This window comes from Oncorhynchus kisutch, linkage group LG10 (genome assembly GCF_002021735.2).
Source record: "Oncorhynchus kisutch isolate 150728-3 linkage group LG10, Okis_V2, whole genome shotgun sequence".
In the NCBI taxonomy this organism is placed as follows: Eukaryota; Metazoa; Chordata; class Actinopteri; order Salmoniformes; family Salmonidae; genus Oncorhynchus; species Oncorhynchus kisutch.
Window position 1 is genome coordinate 38,801,998 of NC_034183.2, and position 16,698 is coordinate 38,818,695.

The 16,698-nt window shown below is 44.5% G+C and overlaps 1 protein-coding gene across 12 annotated transcripts in view; it reads right to left on the reverse strand.

The window, feature by feature from the left end:
• Positions 1-16,698, reverse strand: part of LOC109897217 (SH3-containing GRB2-like protein 3-interacting protein 1) — a 105,229-nt gene that overhangs the window by 13,996 nt on the left and 74,535 nt on the right. For 7 of the 12 annotated variants that reach the window (XM_031833637.1, XM_031833627.1, XM_031833632.1 and 4 more), the window contains 11 exons: positions 15,817-16,001; positions 13,623-13,634; positions 11,062-11,073; positions 9,028-9,049; positions 8,798-8,882; positions 8,285-8,403; positions 4,239-4,343; positions 3,694-3,768; positions 2,694-3,524; positions 834-970; positions 356-512 (listed from right to left, as the gene is read on the reverse strand). In XM_031833637.1, coding sequence (XP_031689497.1) covers positions 356-512; positions 834-970; positions 2,694-3,524; positions 3,694-3,768; positions 4,239-4,343; positions 8,285-8,403; positions 8,798-8,882; positions 9,028-9,049; positions 11,062-11,073; positions 13,623-13,634; positions 15,817-16,001 — 1,740 coding nt within the window. Of the gene's footprint in view, positions 1-355; positions 513-833; positions 971-2,693; positions 3,525-3,693; positions 3,769-4,238; positions 4,344-8,284; positions 8,404-8,797; positions 8,883-9,027; positions 9,050-11,061; positions 11,108-13,622; positions 13,635-15,816; positions 16,002-16,698 lie in introns of those variants that run through there. The other 5 variants (XM_031833635.1, XM_031833630.1, XM_031833636.1 and 2 more) reach the window with 4 other exon arrangements.

Consider the following 16,698-nt stretch of genomic DNA (forward strand, 5'->3'; position numbering starts at 1 on the left):
ATATTTAACCATTCCATTACGACATATTAGGCATGTTGTAGTCTTTAGAATCGTTACCGCATCCACAGAAATGCAGTGTACATTGAGTGAATACACTGAGTGAGTGTAATACATTACACTGAGGGAACACGGTAACTCAAGAATTCGCTGGAGGAGTGCATGAGGATTTATTGAGAGAGAGTTGAGAGAGTCACAGAAAAGCACCGGCAGCCGATGGACGCCGCCATCTCAGCAGCAGCACAGAGATTGACCGAAGCAAACACTCAACACAGGTAACAGCACTGTACAGCACTGTAACAGTAGCACAGGTACAGTAGCACAGGTAGTGATGAGAGAGATGACGCGGCACACACACCTGACACAGAGACAGTGAGATCTTTACCGACGGTGGGGGTGGTGGCTGCACTCAAGGAGTTGTTGGAGGAGATGGAGGAAGTGCTCTCGGCCCGAGCCAGGGGCGCGACTGGAGGGGGGCTGGACGAGTGACTGACCGGGGGACTAAAAGGCCGGCTCTGCATGGGGACAGAGTGACAGAGAAAAAAGATAGGATATCTAACATGAAAACCTATTAGTGATATGATTTAATTATCAGTAATTTAATTTTCAATCATCCTCACAGTTCAGCATCTATTGTATGTACCATAAAGTATAAAAGAGGTAGTGTTTACGAGGAGGAGTGTGCTGCTTGATGAGGTTTGAGGTTTTTATTACTGTATCACGTACCATATCCCCTACACTGGTTTTTATATATATGAGAAGAGTTGTTACTGTGCAAGTAGGGTGTTATTACAGTGTGTAGTAAGTCAAGTGTAAACAAAGATATCATCACATACCACGTCCCCCATGCTAGGTTTCCCAGGAGGCAGTTTGGGTCGTGAGGAAGGGCGTGGCGGAGGTGGGGGTGGGGTGGGGCTGCTGACAACAGCTGATGGAGCTGACGGTGTAGCAGGTCGAGTTGGAGAGGACGCTCCTGCAAGGGGGACAAGAGGACACCTGGCTTAGAAGAACACTGGAACATCACTGTCCAGAGAAATCGAAAATCAACATGTGGGGAGATCCTAGAACATCAAAACAAAACTGACCAGACAGTCTCTAGAACAGGGGTGACAAACTCATTCCACGGAGGGCCTAGTGCCTGCGGGTTTTTTGTTTTTTCCTTTCAATTGAGACTGAGACAACCAGGGTAGGGGAGTTCATTACTAATGAGTGACCTTAATTCATCAATCAAGTACAAGGGAGGAGCGAAAACCCACAGAAACTCGGCCCTCCGTGGAATGAGTTTGACACGAACTCTAGAACATCTAGTTAATTCTAGAACAATGACTGGATAAGCTGGTTTCCTGTTGACGGAACAGTATGTTTGATTGAATTTCCACTGAGCTAAATTGAATTGGATAGAACGCCAGTGAAACAACACACACCAGTCCACCATGGCTATCTATGAGGAAGGTTTTGTGAGACAGTAGTGCAGGGGTGTCAAACATATGGCCCAGGGGGTACATTCTGGCCACTGGTGGTTTGAATAATTTATTTTTATTTTTTATAAATATACTTTAAAATGATTAAAACTGTGTAGAAATGATAATGGACCTGTATTCATACAGGTTCTTGACTGTCCAGGCCGCGAATAATCACTTGACAGTAAAGGAGCATTGAAAATTCCAAAATCTATGGATAGAGGACTATTTTATGCCAATTTTGAAGGCAAGGAAATATAACAAATTACCAGTACGGCCCTCTGGACCTCATTTAAGATCAAATGCGGCTCCCGGGGCAAACATTTGTTTGACACCCCTGCAGTAGTGGGTGATATGATCATTTATTTTTTTAAACACTCTGGACTCAGTCAGTCACTTTATTGTTTATCTTGAGGGGCCGATTTTCCCACAGGGGGACAAGAAAGTCAGAGCCAGAATACCCACTCATCCCGGCATTCCGAAGTGCTGTGTCAACAGGATCTGTCACAGCTGTGTTTTCAGTCCTGAATCCGGTTGTTCCATGTGTTAAACTAAACTAACTAATGCCCTTCATCATGGTCACGTGCACTACACACACAGTCGGGTCTACACTACACTCTTCTCTTTTTAGTCTGCAACAGAACAATACTGCATAACGACCGTCATAATTGTAAAGCACCTTACATAGACGACAACAGGGAACAACGGGTTCATTGGCTTAGGGATCTTAACCCACTTCTTTCTGATAACACACACACACACACACACACACATTTGATTTTGTAAGACGAGCTTTAGGTCTAAACAAGAGCAGTGTTTCTGTACAGTACCTTCTCTTATATTGTATTAATGTGAGGATTGTGATCAGCCCTGATATGGGAATCAGTCAGCATTAATCTAACCATTAAGCAGCGTAATGAATATAATTATCCTACTCACAGCTGATTTCAATGGGCCGCTCCAGTCAAACAGCAAGCCACCTAAACCCAATCACTGCCTTAAATAGATGGTCATTATGTTCCTAGTTTTTAATCATCCAACATGTATTTATATAGATAAGTCACTTGAGAACAGACTATTTTACAACCTATCAAAGTATGTGCTTACACTAGCTGACTGCGTTATACATCAGCACATCTCTACGGGCTGAGACTGATGCCGACAGTGGTCAGGTGGGTTGTGAAGTAATGGATGGGGGTGTTGTGTAGGATGAGTTTAGCCTTCAGGGGTACTCACCACTACCCGTACCCCCTGTCGTTGGTCCTGGAGAGGACACCACTGCCCTGTATGTAGGGGGTGGAGGAGGGGGAGGCGCAACACGGGAAACCTGGCCAGCATCTTTGGGTGACAGGGTGGTGGTGGTTTCACTGAGGTCCTCTTTCGGAGGGGCAGGTGGGACAGGCAGAGCTGCTGCTTCAGGACTCCTCCGTTCCTCCGCGGCCAAGACGAGGGGCCGGGGGATGGTGCGTGAGGGTGCCTCTACTGGGGCAAGGGGGCTGGTAGGGGAGACATGTGTGCTTGCTTTGGGAGAAGAGGGAACTGCAGAGGGGACAGGGGCAACGCTGGTGGGTGAGGTGACAAGGGGAGCAGGGGCGATGCTGGAGGTTAAGTCGAGAGTGGGGACAACAGTGGGTGTGGGAGTGGGGGGTGGTGTAGGGTCCATTGGAGGAAGTGGTGAGGGTGGGGGTGTAGGGTCTTTCGGCGTGGGTGGGACAGTGGGTAGGGGGGGCACTGGTTCATCTGTAGGGGGTGGGGAGGTGGGTAATGGAGAGACAGGTTTTTCCTGTGGGGGAGGGGAGGTGGGGAGAGGGGAGAGAGAGGGGGCAGGGACAGGGTCATCCAGAGGGAGAGGGGAGGTGGGTACAGGAGGGGCGGGGGGATCTTCTGGAGGTGGTGGGGACGTTGGAGGGGGTGGTTTTTCAGAGGCTGCGGATCCCTCCTCGCTGAAGCAGATCCACTTGTCGGCAGATTCCTCGCCAAAGGCAGGGGGTTCCGCTGGGCCGAAAATGTTATCCAGGTTTGGGACGGAGGTCTTCCTCCCTGAGCCTTCTGCCTTTATTGACAAACCTGACAGACAGAGCCACGTGCAGGGAGAGAGGAGCAGAGCAGTTAGTATGAGAATGAGTGAGAGAGATTGAGAGAGTGAGAGAGAGTGACAGCAAATGCAAGAAAAAGTTAGAGTGAAGGAGCGAGGGAAGGGGGCTGGAGTGAGGGGTCGAGGGATGAAAGGTCTTACCAGCAGCATCTGCAGAGGGGGAGCCAGTCAGTGGGGGGGAGGTCGGGACATTCTTGGGCGGAAGCGGGGGCGGAGCTGCAATGATATCAGTGCATCCATGAACAGCCTGTCACTCTAAAGGGTGGCGCCATCTAGAGGCACCTGGTGGTAGTGCCTGGCTGTGCCACACCAGCTCAGCACAGTACAGGTAGGGAACTACCATACAGCCCCCATGCCATATATTAAATACACCACCATGCATATGGCCCATAATCCATGCAGATGCAGGGGGGGAAGAAGAGGAAGAGGCAATTGAATCATGATGCTCAACATTAGTATGGGATTTAATTATTTCTTTAACTAATGACGGATGAAATAAGTGGGTTAGTACGGGTTGCGGAGGAAGAGTTAATGGCACACTTGTTCACAGACTCCCTCTGTTCATCCGTCCAGATCGCTCATTAGTTTCAGTCATGAGGGTGAGGTGGTTTATGAGGTGAGTTGATGGTTCCGTGCAGTCATTCCAGAGACATTCCAGGAAGTGCAAACACAAATGGAAAACTTACTGCCTGTAGGGAAGGGTCTTGTGAAAGAGAAGTCTGGGCTCAGTGACTCAGACTCAGGTAGAGGAGCACCCCATACGCCACACACCACTGGCTCAGATATACCCACTACGTTCAGGACAGACAGGGGACATAACATAGAGGGGGTGTCAGTTTAATAAGCTAAAAGTAGATACCTCTTGGTAACTGTATGTTAAAATACGCATGCTAGCATCTACAATAAAGACATGCATTGAATCTGAATTCTCGGACCTAGATTACCATTAGCTTAAACCTGTCTTGTCTATAACCAACCAATCACTGCTCAAAAAAAGTCACCAAGACGTGACGAGGTAATATCAGTTTTATTAGCTATAGTTGTGGCGAATATCTCCTACTACTGAAGGCAGATTCTTATACAAGCTCATCCGTTATTTACAAATAGAGAATAGCAACCCTATCAGTCTCACAGAATCATGTACTTTATATAACCACTCCATTGAGAAAGAGGGATATCAGCAGGGACTAACAGCCTCATAGAGAAACTTCTATCTCTGAATGGTGTGTTAAAAAAGCAAAGGCTGCTGGATCTGTATGTAGTGACATTAGCTATGCTTCGGCAGGTAGTTATATAACAAGCTAAGAGCTTTCCAGTCAGAGCCTGCAGAGCTAGTATAGAACCCTGATTGTGAGAGGGGTGAGGGGAGGATTCACACGACAACAAACCAACCAAGGTAGAATCTCATTTACCTCATAGTGCCTCTGACCACGAGCGTGTTTGTGAGAGTTTTAGCTTGCAAGACATAGTGGCAGCGTGTGCAGCTGACAGGGAAGAGGGATAGTGTCTTTAGAGGTGGCCGAAAGGCAGTGGAGAGAATAGGAAGCATCCATCTTGTTGGTGCTATGCATCTGCGGTGTGTCTTCAGTGTCACAGCCAGCGGTAGTGTTCCACGACAAGCCATTGTCGTTACAGTGCTCGATCACAGAAAAACAAGGTAGGGATGGACACACGCACGCACACACACGCTAGTGCTGAGCGATTAGTGCTTTTTGAGGTCAGTTCGAGTTTTATTTTTAAATTATTTTTTTTATCACAGTTTACGGTTTCTGGTTATTTTTTCCCCTTTTCTTTTTACATGAAATTACTACCTTAAAATGATTTTAACACATTTTAATTGAAATTCCAAAGCCAAATACTGAGAACATTCAATTGCCAAAGCATTGAAAACCAGCCATTGTCTTATTACTTTATTGATTGACTTTCTTTTATTTAATTCTTTAGTCATCATCTCAGCTCTGTTCATCTCATCTCTGCTCTTCTCATCTCATCTTTGCTCAGGCAGTAGCAGCCAGCCGGCCAGACCACCATCTAACGTTGGGCGCATTCTTCTGCCCAGGTGTTGCTGACGCATGCCAGATCTTACATATCAACTAATCACATCATACAGTATAGAGGTCGACCGATTAATCAGAATGGCTGATTAATTAGGGCCGATTTCAAGTTCATATAACAATCGGAAATCGGTATTTTTGGGCGCCGATTTTGCCGATTATTTAAAAAAAAAATTGTCACACCTTTATTTAACTAGGCAAGTCACATTCTTATTTTCAATGACGGCCTAGGAACGTTCTGCCTCGGGGGCAGAATTTTCAATGTCATTTTCAATGACAGCCTAGGAACGTTCTGCTTCAGGGGCAGAACGACAGATTTTTACCTTGTCAGCTCAGGGGATCCAATCTTGCAACCTTACAGTTAACTAGTCCAACGCTCTAACTACCTGATTACATTGCACTCCACGAGAAGTCTGTCTGTTACGCGAATGCAGTAAGCCAAGGTAAGTTGCTAGCTAGCATTAAACGTATCTTATAAAAAACAATCAATCAACGACTGTCGTTGCTCCAATGTGTACTTAACCATAAACATCAATGCCTTTCTTAAAATCAATACACAAGTATATATTTTTAAACCTGCATATTTAGTTAAAAGAAATCCAGGTTAGCAGGCAATATTAACTAGGGAAATTGTGTCACTTCTCTTGCGTTCATTGCACGCAGAGTCAGGGTATATGCAACAGTTTGGGCGGCCTGGCTCTTTGCGAACTAATTTGCCAGAATTTTACGTAATTATGACATAATATTGAAGGTTGTACAATGTAACAGGAATATTTAGACTCATGGATGCCACCCCTTAGATAAAATACAGAACAGAATAAACGTTTTGTTTTCGAGGTGATAGTTTCCGGATTTGACCTAAGGCTCGTATTTCTGTGTGTTTACTATAGTTAAGTCTATGATTAGATTTTTGATAGAGCAGTCTGACTGAGGGGTGGTAGGCAGTAGCAGGCTCGTAATAGTCAAAGGTATATGGTTTAGAGAGAAATAGTCGACGCGTTATAATTCCTGTAATAACTTGCGGCTGAACTTGAAAAGGGTTCCTTCGTTATTTTACCGTTCATGTCTTCCATAGAGAATGTCTTGATCTACTTCAAATAAAGGTCTGTGTTTCGTGCAGGTTAGGGTGCAGGTTTAAACCGCCTTGGCGTTTTGATACCCGTGTAAATCTAACTAGGATAAGGTAACGTTTGTCAACATCCACTCTACAATTTTTAAAAAAATCTTCGCTTATATTTAGCCAATATTGATCAGAGTTACCTTGTCCTATGGATATCTACACAGTTATACAATTGGCACGGTGGTGTAAGCCTACACAAAACACAGACCTTATTTTAAGTGAATCTAAAAATATCCTATGGAATAAATGAATGAAGGAACCAATTTTCAGATTTTGCTAGGTGTCATGGGAATTATGACTCGCACTTTGGTAGTCAATTCTTACCATGCCCATTATTAAAATAGGATTTTCTGCATATAGAAATGACAGTTTTTGTTTTCAAAATTCATCACAGGTAACTCTATTTTTATTCAAACAGTTGAGAGTATTTGTCTCCTAAGCAGACTCTTCAGTATCATTGTCACTTCAGAGCTGTGTGTGTGTGTGTGTTTTACAGATGGCAGAGAAAAGCAGAGCACCAGTGTGGGACTATTATATTGAATCGGCACCAGGGAAAGCAAGGTGTCTTATTTGTGATAAAGATGTAAGCATGAGGTCAGCAACGGCTAAATCAAAAAATACCACCAACCTGTGGAATCACCTTAAGAACACCCATCCAAAAGCCCATATGTATTATATTAAGTTAAAATAAGTGTTCATTGTTCATTCAGTATTGTTGCAATTGTCATTATTACAAAAGTGTAAAAACCGGCCGATTAATCGGTATTGGCTTTTTTTTGTCCTCCAATAATCGGTATCGGCATTGAAAAATCATAAACGGTCGACCTCTAATACAGTATTGTATATTACAGCAATCTGGTGCCCGACAGAACAGTCGATGACATGGCACGCAACCATTGGTTGAAGAATGCCATTCTGAGCAGGGAAACGTGACCGTAATCTCTGTGCTCCCTAATGAGTCATCCTGTTTAGCTAGGCTAGTAGCTAACTAGATGGCTAGCTAGTAGCTCCTTATGCTGCAGAGCTGTCTGACAAAATGACCAAGTCCTACAACTATCAATTGTGTAGAGCTACTTCACGAACTGTCTCTATCCCTCTTGTTGTTGTGTACATTCCTCTCTCATGAGTCTGTCAGGGGCCTGGATAAACGGGGCAGGCAGTGGATTATGGGCATTGTAGTAAATTAGCATGTTTTCTGTGCTGAACTATGTTGAATATTTTCCTGTTGAAAACTACAAATTCCTATAGCATCCCAGAGTTTGTTCTTAATCTGATTTCTCTCGTGCTTGCTTTGATTTCTTTCTAGAGGAACGGCGAGTTGATCTCACAAAAAAAAAAAAAAAACTAAATACAATTCAAGTAATTGAATCAATGTCGATGCTGGTTAAATTGCTCAGCACACACACACACACACACACACACACACACACACACACACACACACACACACACACACACACACACACACACACACACACACACACACACACACACACACACACACACACACACACACACACACACACACACACACACAAATCAAACAAAGTTGATGTACCTTCAGTTTTCTGCTCTCCGAAGGCTGTCTCCAGCGGAGGCCCAAATAAGGCTGCAGTGTCCTCGGGTACTGGCGCTGCTTTCTTCTCTGGTACTGGTACTGCTGGGGCTCTCTTACTTCTGGGAGGGAGATAAAGAGGGACAGACAGGGTTAGTAGGCATTCTCTGGTACTGTGGCTTTCTTACTGCTGGGGGATGGAGATAAGACAAGGATAGACAGGGACAGCAGGACGAGTCAGACGATCAGTCTACCACAGAAACTAAGACAAGCATGCTTCCGTCACCTCACTCAGAACACTACAACAAGAGATGCATTCATGTCATAAGGGAAGGAAGGGGATGTATAAGCGTTCGACTTGAAGTTACTAAATCAGTGGCTGCTGATTGTCATCAGAGACTGAAAGTCGACATGAGGTTCATGTAAAACTATGGATGTACAGACAAGTGCATGACTACACAGCCACAGCACCTGGGGCGAGTCTAACAGGTCAGTGGGCAACAGATAAAGACGTACCTGGGAACTTGTAGCGCCGGGGCTGCCAATGTGGGGACCTCAATGGGTGCAGGACGTCTTGGCCGAGCCACCTGTATCTCTTCACCTGAGGAGAGATTCGTTCACAGTCGTTCACCTCAACTGACTCATCTACACACTGAAACACATTGAAGCTAATCGGTGACTTGGCTTTTCACCGGAGGCGTTTAGCTTTAAACAACAAGACAAGAGGAGACAACTTAGATACTTACCAGAGTCCTTTGTCATCAACCCCTATAATAAAAACACATACATTTGAAAAAAGACACAAAAAAAACATATCACACATTACATTTCACACTCAAATGACTCATATGGAAATATTAAAGCGTTTTAAAAATCCATGAGTCACACCGTGTTAATGTGCACATTAGATACAGTATTCCCAGGAGGGAGCCTATCCACTAGGTCAGAAAATGGTTTCTGTAGCCTAAGAATGAGATAATCGGATGAGAGCATTGGCTGGGCTGACTTAGCAACTGTCTCCACAGGGAAGTGGAGATCCACTAGGTCTGTTCTCTCTACCTCACGCAGAAATACTGTGGAACAGTCGAGGAGCTATTGGCCTTAGTACATAACAGATGATGTGTTGAGATGCACTGTCCGAATCATGAAACAATATATTTCTGGATAAGGTGTACTTATTGCAGAGTGAAATAAACATGCAGTTACGTACATTAATACAAATAATATATACTTTATCATGGCCATTAGGATTTATAGACAAGCTAATTTGGGGCGGCAGGTAGCCTAGTGGTTAGAGCTTTGGGCCGGATCAAATCCCAGAGCTGACAAGGTAAAAATCTGTCGTTCTGCCCCTGAACACTGTTCCCCGGTAGGCTGCCATTGTAAATAAGAATTTGTTTTTATCTGACTTTCCTAGTTAAATAAAAGGTAAAAAAAATATATATAATAATATACCCTGAGTGTACAAAACATTAAGAATACCTGCCTAATATTGAGTTTCATCCCCCTCTCGTCGAGCATAGACTCTACAAGGTGTCGAAAGCAATCAACAGGGATGCTGGCCCATGTTAACTCCAATGATTCCCACAGTTGTATCATGTTGGCTGGAAGTCCTTTGGGTGGTGGACCATTCTTGATACACACGGAAAACCGTTGATCATGAAAAACCCAACAGCGTTGCAGTTCTTGACACAAACCGGTGCGCCTGGCACCTACTGTAATACCATCGCCCGTCCAAAGACACTTCTAATCTTTTGTCTTGCCAATTCACCCCCTGAATGGCACACATACAGTACACCATCCATGTCTTAAGGCTTAAAAATAATTATTTACCCGGTCTCCTACCCTTCATCTACACTGACTGAAGTGGATTTAACAGGTGACATCAATAAGGGATCAAGGCTTTCACCCGGATTCACCTGGTCAGTCTATGTCATGGAAAAAGCAGGTGTTCATAATGTTTTGTGCACTCAGTGCATAGTGGGAGTTCAGTGGGCACAGAAAGTTGTCAGAGGCAGATAGAAAGAGTTGTTCTTTGAAGCCTCGTGTAAAGCCCAAAACATTATACACCCTGCACAAAATTGAGAGGGACAGATATATAATACAGATCAGATTGTGTAACGAGAGAGATACAGAAATATGGTGCGAGAGACAGCGAGAAACTCAGAGGTAAAGAGAGAGCGACAAGGAGAGAAAGAGGGAGCAGGGAGAGAAAAAGAGAGCGAGAGACCAAGACAGAGAGTGCTGCTTTTTAGTGAGAATACAGTGCATGAAATAACTCTCAAAGACACAAGATAAGAAGGAAAATAGAGGGAGAAGGGAGGAGGGAGAGTGTGAGATGGAAGGAGCGAGAGAGAGAGAGAGGGAGAGAGCATCAGAGGAATCACTAGAATGCGGGGCTGAAGTGAGAGATCAAAGGGTCCAGCTGTCGACAGATGGGGTGAATCTCAAATGCCCTTTCTCAATTTCTTGAGTCGTGTCATCCCTTCTTCTACCCACCTCCTTAATATAATCAGGAGGAAGCAAGGAGAAGGCGAAGACAGAGGATATGAGGAATCAAGGAAAGACTATTCAGATTCACCCAGGAACTTAAAAGCCTAGTACAACAGGGACCATACTGTAGCAAATTAGCAATATTTTCCTGATCTGTTTCAACTGTCAACGCCACCTCAACCTTCTCCCCTCCACTCCTCCAGCAGGTTACAGGAAGCAGAGTGAGAAAAAGCGTTGGTAATTTACCCCAGGCCCCAGGGACAGACACGGAATGGAGGGACACTTACCGGGCTACGTCTCTATGACCAGCAAAAAGGAAGAGAGAAGAGATACCTGGTCAGAGAGTGATGAATCAGTAAAGCACACCTCTCCAACATAATACATTGTTACACTCACAATACAACAGTTACACTCAGTCAGTTAGAACCAGTAGCCTACTTCTCCAAAAGGCCCAACCAGATTCATCATCATTAAATGTCTGTAGTGGAAATTCAGCCTAGTCATCTCCGCACCAGAGAGACAGAGTGGTAAAAGAAAGGTACAGTACAGTAGTTTACTGTCATAGTGATGTCACGACGAGAGAACAATGAGCCAGATACTTCACAGGACTGTATCCATCTGAAGCATCTGTTCAGATCTTCTCACCACCAAATATGGTGAGGAGAGGAAATCCTGTGGCAGAAAGTGGGAGAAGTTAGAGCTAGATGAAATATGCAAATACATGCTAGAACACCCAATGGGATCTTGGTAGCTCGTGCTTGGCTCTTCCCCACAACGCTTAATTTGCTCCGGTTGGAAACGACACCCTATGGTCTATCTTGGGTTATTGATAAAAATGTTGGTATAGGGGCTCCGGCACTCAGCTGTAGGCTACTTCCTGGTGGAAGGGGCAATGAGGCAGCAGTATTGTGTAAATGGAGCAATGACAGGTCAAGCGGAGGGCGGCAACATTTTTATAGGCCTGTGGTGCCATCATTAGCCTTGCCAGCAAGAACAGTTCAAATGGCAGCATGCTTTTTAAGAGTGCATGAGCCACAGCCTGAATGTGCTTTAAAATAGATCAACCACTGTCTCACATCTGATAACTTGCAAGCACATGGGATAGCTAAAAATATGTTTGGCTACAATATGCTGTCCTAACATTCGAAAATGTTACCAAGGTGACATTGTCAAGAGTTAAAAATAAAAATAAACTATAAACTTGTAGCTAATGTTGGGTAGTCTTCACCACCCAATTCTACGTCTAGCTAAGATGTTTTGTGGTGGTGGAATCTGTATTTATGACATTTGAAATGTGCTCGTAAATTAGCTAGCTAGCACATCAGATAGCTAGTGTCTGTTTGCTGGCTGAACCAGTTTCAAATCAATCCATATGAAACTAAAGGAATGAATGCAAACATCAGTTCACACACTCAATGCTGAATACACCCGCTGCTAGCTAGCGTATTGAAGTTTTCGGTAATGCACAAATTAGTTTTCATGACAATCTGTTCTGGTGTGATTAGTGTGCGGAGTTCTACAACACAGCTGACTGCTCTCTGCGGTGTTATCGCGTTGGCAAGATGTTTCCAAGTAGCGAGGCACAGTGCCAGCCGTAAAATACATGCGGATTTCTGAGAACAGTTCCAGAACTGTCAACAAGCTGGCAAAATAGCTACCAATTCAAACAAGCCTTTAATAATAGGCTGCTAGCGGGAGAAAGTTTGCTCAGCTGATCGAACATGGTTTGCGGTAGTAGCCAGTGTGCCATCTACCGAGAGCGGAGTGATTTTCAGAAGTAGGGATGAGTTCCACAGATCAGTTGAGGGACGGGCTTCATGTAGAAGTGACGGCATCTGACGTGAGACACTGGGCAGCCGACTGACCGATCGACAAATCACCTTGCATCATACATAACTATTCATAATAACTATTTGTTATTATTATTCATAATAACTATTTGTCGATCAGTCAGCCAATCACAATTTACCCATGATACATTATGGTTTTGATGCTCTTGAACACCGCTATCGAGATCAACCATGCATAATGGGAGTACAAAGCAGAGAGCTGAGAAGGGCTTAAGAGGAGCACGGATGACTCATTCACGCGCACGAGTGAGCGTGATGATTCATCCGTGGGTGTGCGATCATGCATGGGTGTGTATGTCAATATGTTGAGAGAGAAATCACAGTCATCCACAACCCATAATGACTGATCCAATTGGCCCTGTCCTCTCCACTGTTCAGGGGACCTGCTGTGGCTTCATTCAGCTGTATCCTTTTCCATCTCCCTTTAATATCTGCATCCTTTTCTGCCCTTCCCCACCACCATTTCCCTTGTAATTCTTCCCGTCTTTCTGTTCGTGTGGAATGCAACTGACTGACTGCTACAGCCTCAATTTAAACCTTACTCAGAGGAACTGAAATAAAAGAACACACACACAATCTGCTGAGCTGTTGTGTCTTAGCCGCTAGCCAAAAGGTGCATGGATATTATGAGAGAAAGCAGCCAGATTTCCATCTTATCGGAGGTCACTATACAGCAGCTGTCTTTGTGCTGGTACTGTGGTACCAAATCCCACAACCTTTGGTTCTCATTCAGAGCAACCTGTTCTCCACAAATCCTGGTTCACCAGTACACCTGAGTGTGTTGTATTGCTATTGCATATTTCTCTGACTCCATTACAATGGACCCAATGGACACCCACCAGGCATTCAATGTGACCCTTAGAGAGAAAAGTCAGTATGTCAAATCACAAACAGAAAGGGAGAAAGCAGCCATGCAAGTGTGCAATTCATGCTAACAGAGAGACAGGAAGCGAGGAGAGAAAAAGAAACCGACAACGAAATGCCAAGAACAGGCTTACCGGACTACTCCTCTACAGAAGTTATCAGGTAGAGGGGGAAGAAAGGTAGAGACAGACAGAGGGAGGGGGCAGGACAAAGAGAGAGAGAGAGGAGAAAGGGGTAGAGAGGATACTATATGTTATCGTAGATCCACAATTACTGTACACACAAAAATGACTGACCAAACAAACATGCGTGTCAATAGTGTCCTACTCTGATTTACGTAAGCGCCACAGCGAGAGCATAAGTATCCTCTATCTACCAAATCGGTCTATCCATCTCACTTTCCACACCCATTCGTTCATCCATTTACAGTATATCGATAAGCGACTTTGATCTCATGAGTGACTGGATGTTTAATCAATAGTGATAGTTGTTGAGTACAAGGGAAAATCTAAATGATACATCTACTGCGCCGTGGACAGAAATGCCCATGGGGAGGTTAATCTGCTCACACACACACACTTCCTCGGTCTCTCTTCTCTGTATTCTCAATATCCACCCCCCTCTAAGAGCAACACATTCAACTTTAATACAGAGAGATCGAGGTCAAGGGAGATAAAGAGGGAGTAAGAGAGAGAGGTGAAAGGGAGAAGGAGAGAGAGAAAATGCAGGAGAGATCAAATGAGGGAGCAAGAGAATGCCAGGGAAGGAAATGTGGAAATAACCTCGCTGTTCGATTTAGCCTGTTAAACTTTGCTCTCTATCCCAGCTCTCTTTAGCCAAGGTCCTAGTAACCGTTGCCAGGGCTACCTGGGCAAGCACACAGTTGCAATGGCGAGTGAGGGTCCACCATGTGACTCATGTTTAATTCATGACTGAGGTGAAAAGGTAGAAGTTCCAGCACTCTGGGCAGACTGGAGAGGTTTTACTAAATGGAGGAGATGCTAATTGGCACAGACTTAATCTGGAGAGTATAGGACAGAGCTGGCACTGCTTTCTATTCAGACGTGGGAGTAAGAACTGTTGCTTGGGGATACATCTCTATATTAAAGGACTTGAAAGACCTGGGGGTTAAATCCTTCTACATTAAAAGGTCTCTCCTAGACCAATGGCACGTAGTCTCCAACCCAATCTGTCCCCTAACCTAGTACAGTGACAGACCTTTCTGGAACGAGGTTTTGACAATGGGTTTTAGGTGATAACTTGACCGTCAGTAAGGAGGACATAATACAATTCTCTATGACCGACTGGCCACCCTCAGAACCACACAGCCACTGTCTGCTATTATCCTGATCTATATTGTAAAATTCCTCTACACACAGAGAGAGCCATGTACACGGTAAAACAACCAAACACCTGCTCACTATTCCAGTTCAGTGAGCTAACGGCTAGCAAGCGGCTCTACAGCCAGTGGATGGATTAATTATTGAGTCTGTAAGGTTCTCGTATGACCAGAGACTGTCTTCGCGTACGTACAGCATACATCACTGCCTCACTGTGAATACCCACTTTCCAGGCTGAATTATTTACACCAGGTATGACACTAGGGGATGGTTGACAGTGGGTGGAGGGGGTTGGAAGGGAGGGGCCCCAGCCCAAAGAGAAACTCCTTAAACACCTCTCCCTCCCACTCCATCAACACCTCTCCCTCATTTGGATCACTCTGCTCATTTAAGGTTTTAAGTGATGTTTTTCAATTGAGCAGGTTTGAATCTCATGGTTTCTCATGAAGTTGTTGTCATTGTGGTGTAGGAACTCTCCAGTTTAAAGTGTATAATGAGACTCAATAACACAGTGTCCATTGGTTTCTGTGGGCTGCTTAGAGACATCTGCCTTGGGTTAAACTCCACTCCAGTAATTGGTAGTCCACTGAGGTCACAGCAGAATGCTCAAGCCACCATTTCTCTCCCCAACATCCCTAGCATCAGCAATGTATTATGTAGTAGAGGGTAAACAAACCTCAGTGTCTCTCTCCCTAGTTCACTGTTACTACCGGAATATTGATGGAATAAGCCTCTGAGACAATATAATTCGCTCACAGACAGGCATATAAGTGGATTAATGAGGAGAAAACACATGCAGTGTGACAGAGAAACATGCAGAGACGGTAAGAAATGTGTTATGAATGTTGGAAATAATTTCTTAATGTGGAACAGAACAGCAAGCAGATACAACAATTCAAACACGTTCTAGAATACAGTATACAGTAACAGAAAATGACACCATGGCCCCAGTGAGGGCAGAGCAGTGATGGCGGAGGGAGGGACTCACCAGAGGAGAAGGAGACAGAGCTATGTTGCCTATGGAGGCTTTGAGTTCATCTACTGAGGGGGCCAAACAGTTGGCACTTTCCGTTGGTAATGGTTTAATCTTGATCTTAAACTTTTTACGGTGGTCCTCCTCTCCCTCCGACTCGCTGGAGGAGAAGAAGTGTTCCTTGGGTGGTTTGGGGCCAGGTGGGTTGCCGTTAAAGACCGTAATCTTTTAATTGCTGAAGATCATAGGTCATTTACATTGTATTTCAAGGAGTAGGGTGATGTTGCCCCTAGGCGGTGAGCTTAGGCCAGTTTAGCATTTTCCCCACTAAATGGTTAAGGTTAGGATTGTGGGAGGGGAAGCTGATCCTAAATCTGTACTAGGGGAAACTCTGTACTCCGGACCGTTTCTATATCTACAACTCTACCAAATACTAGATACTACAGCATACAACAGCTTCTAATCAGGAGACCGTAGAATCTCCTCACAGAACAGCAGGTTCCGAAAAGCCTGGAAAATCTCCAAGCAATATCAGTCTAATCAATATATAGTTGTTCTAGGCCATATGCCGTAAGCTGTTATTGAGTTGAAGTAATACCCAGTTATTTCTCGGCTGCCTGTTTGTTATTGAGTTGAGAAGAAATTATGCTCAACGGTCTCAATGTTGATTTGTACTCATAGGCTGTTCTGTGGTGGGCTGAATACAAAATGTTTATGATCTAGATAGACAGTCATTCACTAAGTCAATCATTGAGTCAGTCAGTCAAACAGTCAGTCAGACAGACTCTACATGCGAAAAGCGAAGTGCTCATATTGTGACATACAAACTATAAGTCACCTGTGATTTGGTGGAACTATAGTGCTATAGGTATAGTATTAGGTGTAGGTGTACTATGT